The sequence below is a fragment of the Lissotriton helveticus genome, chromosome 3_1, assembly GCF_964261635.1.
Source record: "Lissotriton helveticus chromosome 3_1, aLisHel1.1, whole genome shotgun sequence".
Taxonomy (NCBI): domain Eukaryota; kingdom Metazoa; phylum Chordata; class Amphibia; order Caudata; family Salamandridae; genus Lissotriton; species Lissotriton helveticus.
The window spans coordinates 1396433992-1396454307 of record NC_136061.1 but is presented as its reverse complement, the minus strand read 5'-3'; the positions used below and the strand labels follow the sequence as shown (position 1 = coordinate 1396454307).

General features: G+C 40.8%; 1 protein-coding gene across 2 annotated transcripts in view; it reads left to right on the top strand.

Annotated features, from left to right (window-relative positions):
• The window catches only part of MYLK (myosin light chain kinase), a 1918108-nt gene that overhangs the window by 1611979 nt on the left and 285813 nt on the right, over positions 1-20316 (top strand). For both annotated transcript variants that reach the window (XM_078682035.1, XM_078682036.1), the window contains one exon: positions 11196-11349. In XM_078682035.1, coding sequence (XP_078538161.1) covers positions 11196-11349 — 154 coding nt within the window. The remainder of the gene's footprint in view (positions 1-11195; positions 11350-20316) is intronic.

Sequence of the window (20316 nt, the reverse complement as noted above, 5' to 3'; positions counted from 1 at the left end):
CGATGACAAAACATATAAGGAGGGTATAAGGAGGTATGACGATCTAGTTAACAAGTGGTACAAAAAATCCATGTTGGGCAGCGAAGAGAACATGTACCTGAGGAGTGACCATCCTATGATCCCAACCTTCTATCACTTACCCAAGCTACATAAAAACGCGAGGGAGCCCCCAGGAAGACCTATAGTGTCATCGATAAACGGATTAACGGAGAACATGTCTAAGTTTATAGACAGTTACTTATTCCCCCTGGTAATACAGCTTAAATCCTATGTGAAGGATACCAAAGACTTTCTAACTAAAGTAACTGAAGTCTCATGGGATCCAACATACCTAATGATTGTGTTAGATATAACTAGTTTATACACTAATATCAAGCACGATCTAGGGTTGGTGGCAATGGAACATTTTCTGAACAAGAGACCAGCTAGATTTGCTCTGCACAATCGCATGTTGCTGGAATTCATAGAACTGTGCTTAACGAGCAACAATTTTCTGTTTAAAGATCAGCTGTATACCCAAGTCTCGGGGACCGCGATGGGCACCTGCTTTGCTCCCAGCTACGCGAACTTGTTCGTGGGCTGGTGGGAGGAGCGGGTGCCCATGGTCCTTCAGATTGAGGGGCAGGAAACGGAGAGAGTAATACGGTGGTTCAGGTACATCGATGACCTCTTCATCGTGTGGCAAGGGACGATGGAGGGGGCACAACAATATATAACAATCCTGAACGACAACAACTGCAACCTACATCTTTCAGGGACCATAAGCCCGACTACAGCTGAGTATCTGGACCTGAGGGTGGAAATAATGAATAACGAGTTGCACACGTCACTGTATCGCAAGGTAACAGCAGGCAACTCCATCCTGCGAGCCGACAGCAATCATCCAAAGAGGCTAATACAGAGCATCCCGTACGGGGAATTGCTTAGGATGAAGAGAAACAGCAGCAGAGAAATTGACTTTGAGACGGCAGCAGCAGGTTGCGTAGAAAGGTTCACCAAGAGAGGATACGATCCAGCAACTCTGGAGAAAACTCTGAAAAGAGTGAGAAAAATGAAAAGGGAAGATCTCCTAAAAACAAAAGCACCAAATGACCAAACTAAAAAGGAGGGCAAATTCCGCCTAATCACTCCATACACCAGTGACTCCATGGAATTGAGAAAGATTATGCAAAAGAACTGGCATATTTTGGGGACAGACCCAATACTCAAAGATGATATCCCAACAAAACCCCTGATCACGTACCGGAAAGCAAGATCACTGCGAGACTCCTTGGTGAGAAGCCATCTTAAAAGTGTGACACCGAGAACAGGCAAAATTGCAGAGATGGGGGGGTTTTTCCCTTGCGGTAAATGCAAGGCCTGCGTGGGATGCAAGAGAGTACGCACATATGACATCCCAGGAGCAGGCATCACCAAGTCCATCAAAAGATTTCTAACCTGCAGCACTAACTATGCAGTGTATTGCCTAATCTGCCCTTGCGGATTGAAATATATTGGAAGCACGATTCACCAACTTAAGATCAGGGTACTCGAGCATCAAAGGGCCATAGAGAAAGTGGATCCCGCATACCCGGTGGCGAGACATTTTGACCAGGTTCACCAAAGGGACAGGACCAAATTACAATATTTTGGCCTGGATTTTGTACCTGAGAATCCAAGAGGAGGGGATAGATTAAGGACATTGAGACGTTTGGAGTCAAGGTACATAATCGACCTTATGACAAAGGCCCCCAGGGGATTGAACCATGGGGAGGAATTGGCGGTCCATTTGGGAAAGTAAATAAGATGAAACATATAGACATACTGGAAACTTTGTATATACAGCAGCGTTGGGTCTGGGTTTGGTTTGGCATTTTCTTGGGGACACTGTATATATATTGGGCACCGGAGATTCTTTGAACATAAGATTTACCAATGCATGGTAGGATGGACTCTGGAAACTTTAATTTGGGGCTTATTTTTGAGCACTAAACATCAACCCCGGATGTGCATAGACGGGGTACCACGCCGATCCACGGCGAGATAGATGTTGTTTTGTTTCCACATGGGCAAACAGTACCTAATGTTGAACTGTATTTAACATGTTCCAAGATGGCGCGCCCGTTATTTTTGAGCGAGTCCATCTACTATGTTGATGATTGTTTTCTGCTATATCCACGGCGCGTCCTCACAGTGTAGTTGACACTGAGGAAGGCGTAAGCTGAAACGCGTCTGTTAACGATTTGTGATTAAAATTTGGCGTGAGCACTGCTAAGCTGTTTGGTTCCACGAGTGCAGTTCTTTGGAGTTGGATTACTTCTGAGGCTGAGCTTTATATATATATATATATATATATATATATATATATATATATATATATATATATATTCTTTTGACTGCATGTTAATTGCGCAACTCTTATTGTTTTCAAACTGAATGTTTGTTTATGCTGCATACACAATTGGCAGTTTTTATTGAGTGTTCCACACAATATTTAAAAAATTGCAAAAGCTATTCATAACTTTAAATGAAAATATCCATTAATTGGTAAATAAAAATTGAGTAATTTTATTTAGTACTGTTAGCAAGCATTCCTATATTTAAAAAAAACGTTTACTGAACATTTTTATTCGTTTAAAAACAATCCATTTTTTTAAAAAGTATATGAATTATTAAGATTCACTTTCAATACTCAATGACAAGAAATTGCCACTGTTCACCACAAAAAGTGGCATGCCAACTACATACTTTTGAAGAGAAGCTCCTGTGTAATTCTGCTGCATGAAATTGTTCCCTCATTTTGCTCAGAACTAATTCTGCTCACATGCACACATGTAGAAAGCTATAAAATCAATTTTTCACTTTTATAGTATGCAAATGCACTATTTAATTCAATGCACACAATATTTGCAAACTTTCTATTGATATATAAACCTATTTTGGCCTAGCCTGGGATTTATCTTAATGATCTCCAAATAAGTTCCAAGGGAATCTTAAAACAGCAAATGTATTTTATGAAATGTTTGGCTCTTTTTCCTCCTAAATAAATGCAAATTTTCTAGCAACATATAAACGAACATATTTTACACAAACCTTCTAGTTGTATGAACTTGGACTATAAAGTTGACCTTTTGATGGGGGTAATTAAAAATAAATGTCAGTGCCTTTTTTAATTAAATCTGGAGAACAATCGCTTTAATTTGCAACATCATTAAAAGAACAAGGAAGTCACTGTTCGTGGTCTGAATTATTGTTTTGGCTAGACTTGCAAATGTAAAATGGCTTAATTATCAACTTACATAAGAGGACACCAAACACAACTGGCCAATGATTTCCTTGCAGCAAGCATCAATTTAGGTTTATAAATTATACAGGGGATAAACCTGCAAAACCATGTAAAACGTACTTGTGGGAACAATTTCAGTACAGCCGGAATAATACATACAGAAATGCCTGCACTCTAAAATTGTAATTCATGGCACATGAAATATTTTGTTTTATAACCAAAATATCTTTGTCACAAATAAAATAAAATCCTACAGTTTTAGGGCCTCATATAGCAAGAACTTTGTGAATTTCTAAACTTAGTTTGTTTTAAGAAATTGGAACCCATTGTTTTTTTAACCACTTCACATAGAAATAAGATGCACATTGAAAAATCACTAAAATTAACCAACGGGCTTAACTCCTCGCTTCTTTGTGATTCAGAAAAAGACACTGAGAGAGCTAATTTATAAATATTTCTTGTGTGGTCCATGCTGGTGCTATAAGATGACTCCTGAGTTTGTTGGAAAGACTCACTGTTTCATGCCTGTAAACAAGGAGAGAATTGGGAATACTTTCCTCAGCATCTCACATCAGCTCAGAACTATAAAACTGCAAATTTTGAACAAACATGTAGAGATCATTCAAGATGGTAGGGCGATGTTGGCCTTTGACAGCAATGACGTTAAAGTTGATGTAACTACATAAAAGAAACCATAACTTCTTTATGACCACAGGCCCCCCTGTCAGAAAAATTGTCTTCAGAAGTTATAACTACTACAGGACACCTGAAATATACTGAACTTAAAAACTTTTTTATATGCATGTTGTGTTTGTTTTTATCTAATTTGTTCTTGTTAAATACACACATTTTGACCTATTGTGCATAGTTTGAATAGTTACAGTACGATTACTTTTTTCATATCGTTTTATAGATAAAACTGATTTTGATTTCAACCACTTCTACACTACAATCAATCCTTTTTCTAATATTGAAAGACAAATCTTGAATTGTTCATCTTGTTCAGAGGTTGACTTTTCTGCAAATTTCAAAGAGTCTTTTCATCAACTGGTGTGAATTACTGGGAAAACTACATTGTTTACCAGAACAATAGATTGCAAAAACCCAACTGTAAATCAACAGTGGTCAGGAATTTTGTCATAAAAGATGGATATGTTTGAAAAAAAAAGAAAAAACAACTATCAATCACCTCTCTGTCTAAGCTGTGACAGGGTATGCAACTAAATGCCACTATGGGCAGTGCCACCTATGTGTGGAGAGGAAATTAATGTGTTCCATAAGAGAAGTTACCATGACCTGAATATCGGTAGACCAATATGCCTAAATGTTTTATCTATAGAGTTGGATAAGGGACCAGGAAGGTAGGGAAAGCATTATTTATTGCCGTATATATACCCCAATTTGATCTTTTTTTTTCCGAGTAATCAATGGTCCTTGTTTTAATGCATATTAACATATTTAGCATGTATTTACCATAGATATTCAAGGGTGAAAAAGATCATCCACTGTGAAAGGATCACTGCATTTAAAGTAGTGAAGCTTTCGTATTTGATTAGTTCACAGAGAATTTATAGTATTGTTCAAAGGTTAATACTATATAAACTGACAAGATGGTCTAATGAGATTAATAATTGTCACAGTTAGCACCTGGTCTGCAGGTCATGTGTCCACATTCTGGCCAGGCAGATTCAGCCTTCCATCAAAGCGGGAGTCAAACAATTGAGTGCCTTTATGTTATGTAATAATAATAATATCCATTAAACATAGAGGTTAGATAAAACCAACGCATGCCATGAAGTGCTATATAATTTGGGCCAGTTTACCAATAAAACTAATAAATTACCTCCACATCTAAATGTATCTAATGGTGATGGTATCAACCTTTCTTGAGTAACTTCCCTTTCTACCTCTGCAGTACCCCGTAATTCCATTGACATGGAGAATTATCTTTCATTTTAGAAGGCAACATGAGCAACTTCTCCCATAATCAAATAACCAAGACTCTCTAAAAACTATATTAATATCTCCAATTGCTATAATAGTAATTAGCAATTCTGTGCCATCAACATTATATCTTCTAGATTCACAATCAAACTTCCTCTCTGTCCGGCAAGAAACCGATAACGGGCCTCTTAAGTTTGATAAAACACCAAGGCATGGATAATAAACCAAACGGCAGATCTAAAGCCGACAAGAGTTTGTCCCCCATTTGAAACATGAGAACTTGCTACATTCATGCTGGATTGGCATTGTGGAATATGCATCATCAAAATGTAATCTCTCCTTCAAGTGCTGGGCCCTCAAAATATCCCTCAGCAAGTGATCTTCTTTCAGCGGCAATGCATCACCTACCTCGGGTTCACCACTAGTCTCAACCCTGATCACGGAGACCTTTTTGTTTCCTTCTTACCCAGAAACGAGTTGCTTAAGAAATCTTTCTCCTCTGTTCTCACCTTCTATATTGTGCATTTTCTCAGCATGTGCAGGACCTCGTTTGTGACCAATACCTTTTCTTCTTCTGAAAAGTGCATATCGCATTGGTATTTCTCCTGCTTTGGACAAGCCCTAACTCTGGTCGGTATCCTTGCACTGTCGCTAAAAAATCAAGGATCCTGTGTAATATTTTCCACCCTTGTAAAAATAATTGTACTTGCCCACCTACTCTCGGATGGATGCAGCTGAAGTTGGGGAATAACAGTGTCCTATGAATCTCCTGCAGCCTGACCTCTGCTATGACTGCTCCTGCTCCAGCCTTCTCTGCCTCACAATGCATAGATCCCTATTGCTGGCTGATAGAACCCCAAAACCTCCTCCACCTCTACTGAACTCTGAATGGCCTTGATAATAGCATGGAGGTCCAAATTGTCCTCGACCGGGAAACCAATCTCTCAATCTCCAGGCCCTACAAAAAACATCATTGACAAAAATCTTCTTCACTGAATTCTCTATTTATCCAAAGGAGAAAAGGTCACTGAGTACTTGCTTCATTCTTTGAACAAGACTTTCACTTAAGAAACTGCCTCTGGACTTTTGAGAAATCTTCCACATATGCTACTTCAATTAATTTTGGAAGTATATGGCTCCCTCTCCTGCCCACAGCTAGGGGTGCATTAGCATTACCTGTCAAGCCTATGGTTAAATGCATTTAACCTCCTAAACCTCCTAAATAATTCATGTCTATGGGAATCCCTTTCAAGATTGTTTCCCCGTTCATGTCCAGAATTGAGGCTACCAGGTTCACAACGTCAAGCAGCTTATCCAGTCATGCCTTCAGTGATTTTTCTAATCCCTTTTTTCATCAGTGCCCATTTTGATTAACACTTTCGAGTCCAGTTCTGGTGTCTGATGCACCTTCGCTGAAATGACTAGTCTAAAGCACTCGGACCATAATACATTTCTCTCATCTACCCCTAAAAGCTTTCGTATTTGGAGACAGGATCCCAAGCCCACCTGTTTTTTGGCCTTCGGTTATTGATGCCTACCCGTTCAAACACTTTATCCCTAAAACATCCATAAACATTCCCTTCCTTCACCTTATCATCCTCATAGCTATTTAAAGTATCACTCAAGGCATCATCGTTTTCTCATTGTCTTGCCAGCTCTGGGAAATCTGTGGCTGTTACTTCACTTTTTAATTATCATAATATCATTGTTGTGTTTCATGTTCCATTTCTGTTTGTAATAAACACTTTGTTTATGGCGAATGTCTTTAAATCACTTCTACATTTGCCTAGACACTTTCTTTTAATGTGAACCAACACTCCAAAGTCAAAAATGGCAAGAAGTTGATCCTTATTCTCCACCATCACTCTTTTACCTCCTTTTGTTAGAAATGTTGCCTTAACAGCCTTCACCAACATTTTGCTTATGTCTACAGCTATAATGTCTCTCAACTCATCTCTAGTAAAACCACAAGTAGATGACCTTGGATTACTCATCTTGTTAGGGTATGAAAAGGAACCCCGCCACTTAAAATCCTAAAGATTGACTTAAACTTTACCTAAAAACTTGCAAGCCAGAACTGTTTATCCTGCATTCAATAATATATACACCTCTCTTGTCCCCACATCTACCCCAAACTGAAATGATACTCTGTAATGGTCTTTCTATAGAACTCCCCCTATCCAAGATGGCAGTGTTTGCTCTTTTTCACAAATAGTCATCTTCTGTTGCTTGCCAAGACGAACCCCATAAGAGCAAGCCGACAAACTCCTTTGTCCCACTACTGCTTGGAGTTGGAATGGAAAGATGTGTGTCTGAGCTCCAACACACCTTTGCTTAAAAAAAAAAATCGGATGATGCCATCTTACACCTGATGCCACCTCACGCTTGAAGGTTAAGTGCATGAAAAAACTCTGCCATATATGCTTTTGATTAGCTGAGTGTGTGCAGTTCTTGTGCATAGGCAACCTTTACCTTAAGTCTCCTTCTACAAAAAAACACTCCTCTATAGAATTTCATATTTTCCCAAAGTACACCATTTCCAAAACTAAAGCTCCCCTGATTGAACGTCTAGCAACCTAGCGCTGGCTGTGCCTTACCATCCTAATGGCATTCTGCCAACCTCACAAATGCTCACCCCCAATAATGAATAGTTCACTTCATAGCCAACAAACACCTCAGTACAATACCAATACAGCCAAAATACTCATAAACACAGATATTCTGAACACTTCTTTCATGCTCACCCTAGAGTTATCTCATTGGAAGGAGCATTAAAAAGATGCTGAGTTCCAGTGAGATGAGAATGTTTTAGAGTTCATTGTTCCAGTTCTATGGTTAAGGAGCTGCTTTTAAATGCAACATTAAAGGAACATTCACCAGATCAGTGCCTCGGTATTGACATAAAATCACCTGCAGATTTGTGTGTTCAATCCACTGATCACAAGTTCTAATCTTTATTTGAATAACTAATTGGCTTACACATAGCTGTTCATATTGTCCAACTCAGTGATGCTAATTGCATTGAATTCAATAGGATGAAAGGTTAATCTTGTGCGATTTGGTTACGGGGAGATCTACACACGGATCTACCATACATATCTGTACCCAGGTCTACCATACGTATCTGTACACAGGTCTACCATACATATCTGTCAGCTTGGTATTCCACATTGTGAACTGAACTCAAATATATTTCAGCACATTTATCTTAATATGATTGGATTCAACGACCTGCCCCTTACAGAGGATTCTCAGCCGCCACTGCTCAAGATACAGAGCTATTTTGCAGGGATTAGGTTGCACTTAGACCTAGACAGGAGGAACAGTAACCTCCTTAATTGTGTTGTGTTGCCCTGTTTATCACTCCAAGGAGATTTGCCTCATCCTCTTCTGCCACATAAATTCCCTTTTGCTCTCCTCACCTTCTGACATCCCACGATGCAACCCCAACCCTGCTCCATTCCTCTCTAGGAGAGTGTGCCTTTGATTTTCTTTTTCGGTCTCAAAATCTGAATCTGAACTAAAAATTACCCAAGCAAGATTTCAAAGATTTTCTAGTATGCATGTCGCAAAGCGTGCTTTTTGTGGTGTACTTAAAAAATCCCCTCAAGCATATTTCGAGAAGCTGCATTAAAAACTAAATAGGGCAGACTTTGAATTAATTTTAGTATACCTTGTCAGTTGAATCCATAGAGCCAGACAGGGCCGACCGACCGACCCAAACAATCTGATCGGCTGGCATCAACAGAAGATTTTCTTGAAACACATGCCACAGTTTGTGATGTATGATGTCCAGTGGACATCATAAAGAGTGACAGGGTCTCAAAATGAGGGTGGGGTCTCAAAATGAAAGGTTGTCCCAAATAACAAATAAAAACACTGGTACTGATGAAGGGTTCACATACCCACAATCAGGACTAGAAACGTTTGTATAAGCTTGTTTATTTTCTTTAAATCTTGGCTTTAAAAACAAAAGGAAAATTCACAGTACATGTTGAGCACTGATTAGCCAGACCCAGAGCGCAGAGCCTGCTGTTCCCAGTCCTAGGGAATGTGCAGCAGTCTCAAAAGTATGGGTGGGCTTGGGCTTGGGTTCGGTATGGGGTTTCGATCTAGACTGGCCAAGCCATGCCCCAAGACTTTGCTGAACAAAGCTGACGTTTGATGACACAGAGGTTGATGCAAGGTGCCCAGCACCCACTGTTCATGAACGAAGGCTGTGCACAACAGGTGTTCACCACAACGAGGGTTGGGCACAATGAATTATAAAAATATGGGAGTTCAGTGTAGTATATGTTCCATATAAAATAAAAAGATTCACTGAAAAACGTTGTAAATAGTAAGTTTAGGATTAATTTGCTCATAAGACCTTAATGCATGTTCAAAAAAAATCTGAAGACTCTTTGGTTAAAGTAACATCATTGTTGCAAATCAAAACCTAAACACGTTGAAATTGGCAACTTTTGGTTAGCTGCACAAACCATAACTTGCCCTCAATGTAGTATTTGTGCCCTAAATGTTGGTGTTATAGTTGGCATATGCAAGACAAGTATCTGTGACATTACTGGTAACATCACTTATTGACTGCAACCCATGATGTGCATGACCTGAAGTCTCCCCACAGTAGATATGTCTGTAGTGAGATTGACTGTAGGGCTGGGTTTTTGGAGAGGCCTTTTGACCAACCCCCATTGTGCCCAAGCCATGCACCCTAACCCTGGTACGCAAAGCTGAATCATTCATACAGGGGCTAAGCACAGGGCTTTGTCTTTGATCAGGCCCTGCAATCAACCCCCACTGAGTTATGCCAACATTGGAAGTAAAACCCATTGGTTGATTGTCGGTGAGGTGATATTGCAAAACACTGAATATCTTTACATAGTATCCCAATGTACGTAAATAGCATATCTGAAAACAAACACTTGTTTATCCATAGTGATGTCTCAATCATGTCAATGGCAAGGTGAAAGGTGATGTCACCTGTGATGTAATTGGCTTCATTACAGATGTCATCTGTGACATAAGGAGTGTTGTTCTGAGTAGAGCTTTTGAACTAGTTGATGTTGGTGGCGCGAACTAGAAAGTTTCAGCCTTCGAACCAGCCGCGGCCCGTGCAAGTAAGAGTGGTGGGGCGAGGTTGGGATTTCAACAGATAAAATAATTATTTTTCACACGTCGTAGTCTGTCGAAATCCCCCCACCCGGCACCAAGCAGCACTCTCACAGCTAGTATGATTGTGAGCACTTACAAGCACTCCTGAAGGGGTTCTTTGCAGTGCAGGCAGAGGAAGCCTGCGGAACCCTCCGGTCATGTTGCCCCCAACAGGTAACACACCACAATCATAGACATTCATATCTACCATGATTACTGTGTATGCGGCCACAGCCTCAGAAAGGGGAGCAGCCGGGGTGGTACTGCTAGCAACATGTTGCCAGGGGCTACAGATGTAATTATATATTACCCTGCCCCATAGCTAATCTGCAAATTTGATGTCAGTTCTTCGAATGGTCATGGAGGCTGGTGGCCGGGAAGTGGGTCAAATATGCTCGACAACAACAGCAGCTGGAGTGAGGGCGGCTCACATCTTTCTCCAACTTGGATAAAGATTGGCACCTCTGCAGCATACAACACCAGCCTGCTTACATCTGGGACTAAATCTGAGTCGAAGATGTGATATTTACAATGCTATTAAGATCTGGTTTGTATCAAGAAAAGACACTGACTTTGACTAAGTCATAATGCAGGTATTTTAGATTGACTGGTAAGTGGGCCTCCACAATGTGGTAGGAATATCACCAGAGAGCGTCCAAGGAGGTGATAGGTTTCAACCAAACTAGTTTACCGTATTTGTGTGAATCATCTAATCGAGCGGATGTTGAGTTATGTGGACATAAGGACCTTATACTAATTTCAAACTCTTATTAGGTGTAAACACAACTTTTCGACAATTATAAAATGCAAACTTTCATTTTGGTTTTGATGACAGATAAAAGAAAGCGAGTCTATCAAAATAGAGCATGCAGAGACCTCCAGCAAACTAACCATAACAGGAGCGAAGCAAGAGCACTGTGGATGTTACACTCTAATGGTAGAAAACAAATTGGGCAGTAAGCAAGCACAAGTGAATCTCACTATTGTCGGTAAGCCCTACAAATCTGTAATATACCTTAATAATGTCTTTCAAGAAAGCAGTTTTATTTATTAATGACAACTCAATGCTTTGAATGATGAGAAATTTACACATTGGTATATGTTATGGGCATTGTTGATTTTACAGTTGATCAGAAATTCAGAGATGACATTTTTCTAAACTATATACATATCTCCTATATTACACATCCTAAGGACCCCAAGTGGTAAGTGTATTGCCCTCTAGTGTTGAAAACTCTGACCTCTTTTAAAAAGCATGAAAGAAAAGAGAATCCTGTGCATGCCCATTGCCGCCTCGGTGTAAGATTTTGTGTCATCCCACAGTGCACAGTCACTCTTAAGTTTTAGGCTTCCTTCAGATAAGGAAGGACTTGAGAACCCTGTTGATCCTCAGTACTCATTTCAGCAAACTGCTTGGACCCTTGGAGCAGCCTTTTAGAACCAGTACCAAATAGTAGTGTTTCCTCTTTTCAGGGTGGTTAATAACAGTGATACAGCTAGGTCTGTTTCAAATTTGCAGTTCCATATCCCTCACAATTTGAAACTGTTTTACTTTTACCTAGATACTTTTTTTAGGTGTGTGGCTTCCAGTTAAAATCTAAATATAATGTCCACCACGCAAAGTTACTTTAAATATGTTCACAACTCTTTCACATGCATCATATTGCACTTTTGCTGGCGTTGGCATGGGTGTAAAAACACACCCACAATGTCCACAAATATTCTCTGTAGCAAAGTCTTGAATTATTAAAATTGTCAATTGTCTTGCATCCTAATTTCAAATGGCTGAATGTCAATAGCACAACCCATTATTCCTTCTCTTCCTTCTTCAGGAGAAAATCCAGTACCCACCTAAATACGTTCTAATTAGATGGTGGCATGGTGAGTGCACAGCACACCAGAGAAGTATATCATCATCTGCTCGCTCATCCACCATCCCTTAGTAACGAGATTGTCTACTCACATCAAAGACTGAAAGGCATGATATAATTGTGTACCAGTTCACACTCATTACATTCGAAGCAGCATGTACTGTGCTCAGCTATGCAGTGAGGTATTGACTGTTACTCATCGTCAAAGTATTACTTAACAACGCACAAGACACAGGCTTGTTAGTATATTCCTCTAACTCACACATGATGCTCTGTGTTCCAAAATAGCTACAATGCCAACACTGCATTCAACCATAAGTTCAGGCAATCATATTATTGCATTTGATTACTCAGCAGAGGATACGACTACACTCCAGATGAGGCTTTGCTTGTATTGTGTACGTTGATGTTACAAACCAGCTGTACTGCTGGGCTGATCTCCTGCAAAACATCTAAAAATTCATCTTGCCCTCTTTTTGCTTATGTTATATTGTAATGTGAGTTTGTTTGTCTGAGATTTCCGCCGCGATCCATCTCTTGTTCAGGGACCCAAGAATCCATGCTTTATAGTTGCTATGTGCTGTACCACGTGGTTGGCCTTGTGCTTGGATGCCTTAGCGAAAATCGAAAAAATGTACACCACTCCTCTTCCTGCTTGTATATACCACTCTCATTTTTCCATGCCTTATGGTTCAGCAACCCTATGGTAGATCATTGTAGCTTTTGCATAAAGGCTTACTTTGTCTTAAGGGCTGATCTCTAAATTTACCAAAGTGCCATTGATTTCAAGGTCGTCCAGTCTGGATGCAATTTATTTGCATGGCCTAGGTTCTAAAGTAATTTGCGAGTCCAAGTTAATGAAATATGTTTTTCTGTACGAATCTCATTGTCTTTTCCTCCAGTGAAGACATCTCATTTTCATTTGTATGACAAAAGCAGCCTCACTAGGCATATGGGGTTGCTGACTCCACCTCTGCACATGGCTATGCCCGATCATCACAGCAGTAATTATCACAGCGGCCCATCTCGCATACACGGTCACTGTCTTCACTTCGCACACAAGCTACAACCGGATCAGCATGACAGTAATCAACACGGCAGCTCCATCTGGCATACAGGGTCACAGACTTGACTTGACTAAGGCCCGATCCGCACAGCCGTAATTCAAACCACTGTTAACTTCACAGCGACCCGCTCAGGCATACACGGTCACATGCTTGAACCTTCACACCGGTGGCAACCTGATCTTTGCCTGCAGTCCTACAGGGATCCACTTGTCAGAATCCATCCACTGGACCTTGCCCTCCTCTTCCCCACAGGGCTTACTGGTATTGGTAAAGAAACGTGCACTGGTACTCCAGGCTCCGGGTGGTCTTGGATGTGCCTCGCTACCTGGGAGACTGGTAGGCCCATGCACCCAATCCTGGTCAGAGGCAGAAGTCTTGCAAGAGCTCCTCTTTGCTCAGCCAAACTGGCTGCTTGACAGCTGACTATTTTGGGTGCCTCGAGGTTCCCTTCTTATAATCCATTTACAGGCATTACATTTAGTATATGGACTGAGTGCCAGATGTACAAACACATTTTTCCATAGACACAGAATGGGTAAAAGAGTTTGATACATCTGACCCTGAGTCTTTGACATTAGTGTTGGAGTTCTGCTTTCTTTTAAAATGCCCTCTCCTCTGCCCTGCCCTTACTGCAAGCAACTCCAAATCTGATAGCCCTTCAACACAGGCCATGGGAGGAACTAGAGGTTCACACCTGGGTGTCAGCCACAGTTAAATGTGTAGCAAAAGGTTATCACAGGGCCTAAGCCCTACTGCTTATGATTCTCTTACCATGCCCATCTCTTACTGAGATGTGTCCAGGCCTCTTTCCAGTGACCTCTTTCTAAATCGAAGAGCATCCTTTGAAGTGTACTGAAGAGCCTGGCTCTCCCTTCCTCCAGTGTGCCACACCCATCTCAAAGGAATTCAACAATCCTTAAATCTGGATTCTTCTACTTCCCCATGGCCCTCCAGTGAGCCCTGAGTCTCCTGAAAAGGGAACACAGAATCTTCCATGTACTGTTCCATTCACAGTCACACATACATCCAACACATGCATGCAACATACATGCACTTCACAGTGCTACATATTAACTTGATGTAGGCCAAGGGTGTGTTTAGCACACAGCAGCGAGACTTTACATGAGTAAGCCTGTAGGCTTCACATCAGTGACACAGATAAAAGGCCAGCTCACTTTTACTGATCACTAAACAGTATGCTGCTACCCCCGCACTTGTGCCGCTTAATTTTTGGCAAACGTTTTTTACCACTATGAGAGGAATGCTTTGGTCACCCCTCCCTGTGCAATAAGATGTCCTGACACACATGCATTATCCGTGTTTATCCATAACAACAAAACTCAGCACCAGGGATCCAGCCATCACTGCAGCTGGGGAACTCAGGGCAAGGGTACACATCCGTCACCGTGTGAGAACATTTCGATACCAGCACATCTTTTTTTATGCCGAGTAAAGGGCTTCTGTTGAGTGTGTGCTGCTTTAACATTTTTTCAACAAGCTCATATTAGACTCAATTCTCATTCGATAGTGGCGAATATTCCTGATGGTAATGTTGTGAAATGATTAGTTGTATCTTTAGTATGACATAATTCTTTCTACTAGTACAACTCCTTTTCTGGCCCCTCAATTTCATTAGCTTGTTATTATGTGGTTGGATTTTGCCACCGAAACATACGATGAAAAAGAACCCCCTTCCTTCAAATACTCATATATCACAGTTTACTGTAGCATGTCATCACTTGCGATCTCTGCCAATTCACCTACCTTTTCTCTGTGGAACGTTTTAAACTCGAATGGTGGTGTTTGGGGCAGCATGATATGCAATGCTGCCACAATCTGTAAATGTATTTAACAGGGAGCACTTTTGAGTGTCTTTCTAAGGGAAATGATCACTTTGTCAAGTAGATTCACACAGAGTAGCACATAGCCACACACAATATACTATGCACAGCGTGTTACAGTGCTGAACGCTGCATTGATGATGTAACTAAATTAGCTCTATACATAAAATATGTAGAAATAAAATAAATGCAACTTTGGAGAAGATAAATAGGAGTACTGCAGTTGTGAATATTCGATTTAGTGTTTTTAAAGTGTGGCCAGCTTGCCTTTCCTTTGCACTTAAATCCCCTTCTTTCAGAACGGATGTTGTTTCCATTTGACCCACATGCAAAAGGTGGCAAGCATTTACACATGGTAAAGGGAACTTTTATTTGAGGCAAAACAGACAACGGACGTTTATTTTTTTTGTTTTATATCAAACAAGCACCCAGCAGTAGTTGGAATTTAAGACATACAGCATAGCGGGGTGTTACAGGAAAGTCATCCATAACCAATCATCCCATACATGGGTCCTGAGAACCCAACCACAATACAGTCTTTCTCCACAGATAGGTACGTCACGTCATTCCAAACCTCTAAGTGGGGTCCTCCTCCCCGTCTGCATGCGACCTTGGATACATTAAGAAGCATTTCAGCACAGATCCTCGAGCCGTACCACATACTACTGCAAACTTTGCCTACTGGTCCCCTAAACGCCTGTGAGAGTTCATCCTCCTGTTTCTAGTAATAAACTGTCGCGGCCGGCATGGCTCGCGGATGGCGGGGTGGTCGGGCACGCAGCTCACATGACCAATCACAGCACTGCAATGCAGCTTTGTAACTCGTTTTGAGCATCCTGTTTGGACGCTCGACCAGGGAATGGGAGTGGTGTGGCTCACTGGTTAGAGGCGGCAGACCCGAGAGCAGAGAACGGGCTGGGACCAGGGTTCGATTCCCGACGTGGCAGGGTCTTGGACCAGGATCAGCGGACTTGATAATTCTCGCCTCGGTGCCTACTCTATCCGGGGACCACACTCGGTAACTCTGGGCATTAAGCTTGCCTCATCTCCACAACGGCCCCCCACAAACGCCAGGGATGCCTGGTTTCACCTTGGAGACCCCCAGGAGGGACTATCTCACAGGGAAAGCCAGGACGGGTTCCCCAGCGGTCTATAGCGCTACGAGGCCTGCGGTGCGGGTAGCAGTGCGCTTTACAAGACACACTTTACCTTACCTTACCTTTACCTTCTCCATGCAGGAGGTAATGCAGCCTGCATGGAGAAAGGGGAAAGTGCGCATGACCGGTTTGGGCGGCCCGAGAGGACCGACCAAACAGTCATTGCTCACTTAGAAGTGGGCAAACCACTCCTTCCCTGCCCCGTAGGCAGAGCAGCCAAAGCAGCAGAACACGTCACAAAGCATAAAATGATAACAACTTGAAGGTATTATCATTTTATGCCTCTTTGCACTGCTTAAAAGCAGTCTGGGGGGACAACGCTCCTCCGCCATAGCGGAGGATCCGCCAGTGGCAATAAAAAGTGAATTAGAATGCCTCTCCCTCTTTCTGAAGTAGGAATAAACTGGCCAAGTTGTCTGAGAACAGCAGTGTTTTAACAGTGTCAAGCAAGGGGCATTCTTAGAGCTAGCAGTGTTCCTGTCATTTAAGGAGTTTGCATATTTACGGGCTGTTCTCTCCATTCTTGGCAATGTGAAAAGCTTCTCTGGAAGAAGTTCAAGTTTTGAAATAATCCTTCCTTCCTCTGTGGCCAGCATGGCTAACCTTGATATGAGCCATCTTTAAAATTAGACTCAGACAAGATAGATTAGCTTTGAATTAAGGAAACAACCTGGCAATTTCGTCTCGCTCAGTGGAATTGTTGAAAACATGGCTTCATTCACAACTTAGCTTCTTCTCCGTTCTTTTATCTCTCAGGTTAGAGGGTTCTCTCTTTCTAGGAATGTGATGTGTGGGAGTTTGAAGTGTCAGATAATTTCATTTTGAGAGTGATGTCTAATAGAGTTGAGGATGCACAATGGCATGTAGAAGGTGCTGACCGACCCTATAAGTGCCTGTAGTCTCTGGCAGAGTAATACACTACATACAACAATTTATATTAAACTGTTAAATAAAGGACGTCGCCATAGATGCCTATCAACTTGGAGACTATTGTATTTCTGGTGCCTTTCACACCAAGATCAAGAATTCCAATCTGACTTAAAGACTTAATTTGACAAAAATAATCACCAGTTTAAGTTCACCTCTGATTTATTTATTTTAGATTGTGATTTATGGAGCCTAAAAGGCAATTTAAGTACTTTAAGATACATCAACAGCTGTGAAAGTCGGTCAATTGATTTTTTGAGATTAAACAGAAAAACCTCCTTTCTACCTGTGCTGTAAGAGTTGAACATGCAAGACCAGGAAACTTGTATTGTGTAAACCTGTGATGGCGCGCACAGGATTACCAGCTCAGTTTACCATACTCACATGGGCCCATAAATATTCACACCTTGAACCGGTAATCCTGCTTTATTTTACCTGCCTATCAGATTTGTATTTTACTTTTAGGACTTTACCTATACACTATGACTTACTAATCCTTGTCAATTGTGCTTAAAGTCCTAAGGGATCAAAAGGAGTTAGCATAATAGGTAGTAAAATAACAATTTACCTTCATGAAATAACCACTGACTCAGTAGAAAGTTTAAACGTTTTATCTGTGCAAGATTTTGTAAATCATAAACCATACAATCGAGATTAATATTCTTTCAATTAGGAAAATAATTATTAAAGAAATAGTTCTGCAAGACTTTAAAGAGGAACCTTTAGACATTGGAACCTGGGAAGGGTGAGAAAGGAAAACAGCACAAGGACATACCCACACAGATTATATTTACCTAGAATGGTGCAAGGACCAACCCTGGCCACGGGCTGGGATAAAATAGAAATAGGGTTCCCCACAGATCAGGTGCAATCAGGACAGGACAGATGGAGATCTGGGCAAGTGCATGTCAGGTCAGGACAGGTAACCTCAGCTTAAGTGCAACGCCAATGTCACACCCCTCTCTGCGACTAACAGTCGGACCCCGATTGGGTCATCGAATCTTCTCCCTCAGGAAAACTCCCGATTCTTCTGACAGAGTGCTCGACTAGCACTCTGCTCTCGATTCCCCCTCAGCATATGTTGGGTCAGTGACAGGTCTGTGACAAGTCTGAAAATCTAACTGACTAAGCCTAACTTAGTTATACTATTTTCCAGGGCAATGTGCAACCCCCAGTGTTGCAAATTCGTATATTCCCTTCATTTGATTGGTTAGAAATGCGAGGAGAGGTCATCACACCATACCAGTATGAAATCGTTTTCATTGAATTACGTTGATCAATGTTCCCGCCCATAATTTACTTTCCCATGATTTTTATTCAACCCAGCAATATTATTTCATTTTGTATACATTGTTAAACAAATTTGCAAGTTGTCTTCCTCTTTGCAGGTCATAGGGTCGGGTTTCCATGCACATCCCAGGCGAATCTGTCATTGGCATTGGTTCAATGCCACTACTCGAGGGCTCTCAGCATTTTTGGTTCATGCGCAGTGCAAATTCCAATATTGCGTTACAAGTCACCCTTCAGGCCCAAATACGAGCTATTAATAAAGTCAAAAAGAGACGCATTAGAATGCGAAAAATAAATGAATGCACTGTATACCACTTATTTCCACTCTAACCCCATTACTTTATTTTAACTACAGCATTAATAGTTAAGCAGAACAAACAGAATTTAGTTCAAGAGGAAGCATATGCATTAGTGTGTGAAACATGAAGCAGCCATCTTGGCACTAGTGTGCAGTTGCAAGAAAATCTCACCAAGTAGAAAATACGTCACATCACGTGGATGTGACAGACGCATGCGCAGTAAAGTTCCTGCATTTTCGACGGCCATTTTAGGACACTCGGGTTATTGTTAGTAAAAGCACATAGAGCAAGGTTTCATGCATAAAGAAACTTGTCTATCACCTCTGCTGAGGATATTAGGAACAATCTGATATCTTAAGTAAGCAGACTGAAGAGCAGACAAATACAGAAAGGTTAGGCGCTCAACTGCTTTGCCTTTCCACTTTTCAAGTTCCCAAGTAGGAGACCATATCCATATGTTTTGGCCCTACACATCTTTGGAAGCATATTTGCGGTCTATTTTTAAGCACAAATTCCATATTACTTAGAGTTAAATTCAAGAAACTGAAATGCTGGTATTTTCAGCTAAACAAGATATTGCTCCTGCTGGATGTCGAGAGTAAACTTTAAAACCCATGGTTATGACAACAGTAAACTGAACATCATACTGTCCTCTGAGGTTTTCTGATTGTTTGGCTGAAATGCTGAGAATTCAGTCTGTAATTTAGTTCTGTAATTCTGAACTGTTTTGTAGCTATAAATGTGTGTAGCTCTTCCATTTATATTCGCTGTGTGTGATTTATGTATCTATTTAATACAAAAAATATAAAATTGACAGACCACACAAAATTCCTGCTTTTACACTCAAGCCTGTGGGAAAAAATACTTTTTGGGTATCTGGTATAACAATGAATTACTAACATATGAATTGATTAAATGTAATACATGATTGGGAATTATGAAAACCCTAAATGCCTCAAGTTGTGTTATTTTTTATAACAACCTTATCTGATAAGGTCACTGGAGGGATTGGAGATGCTCCTAGCTTGGATATGGTAATTCATGATTATTTCACAGCTGCCAAAATGATCAATTACCTTATTTCTGAAAATGAGTCTGCTATGGATGATGTCACATGTGAGAGAAAAATAGATAACAGACCTTATTTAAACTCTAGATAGGAAAAGCTGGGATTAAATATGTGAATCAGTAATTAAGGTATCTCAACTTTCGATTCATCCAATAGAGGGTGCTATTTTGTGTGTGTTGAACGTTTCTCTAGGCATTGAAATTAGCATTAAGTAACTCAGAGAAAAGTTGGTAATGTGGTGAATCCACAGGAACACTTTTCCACATACTATGGACATGTCTTGGGATGTAATTCTTCTTGGAGTTAAGGATTTTGTGCTGTAACAATACTCTAATTAACTCACACATTACATCACTCAAAACATTGTCTATGATATCACTAATAACATTACTTCAACATTGAAAATGACAAAATTAATGACAACTCCTAACTATA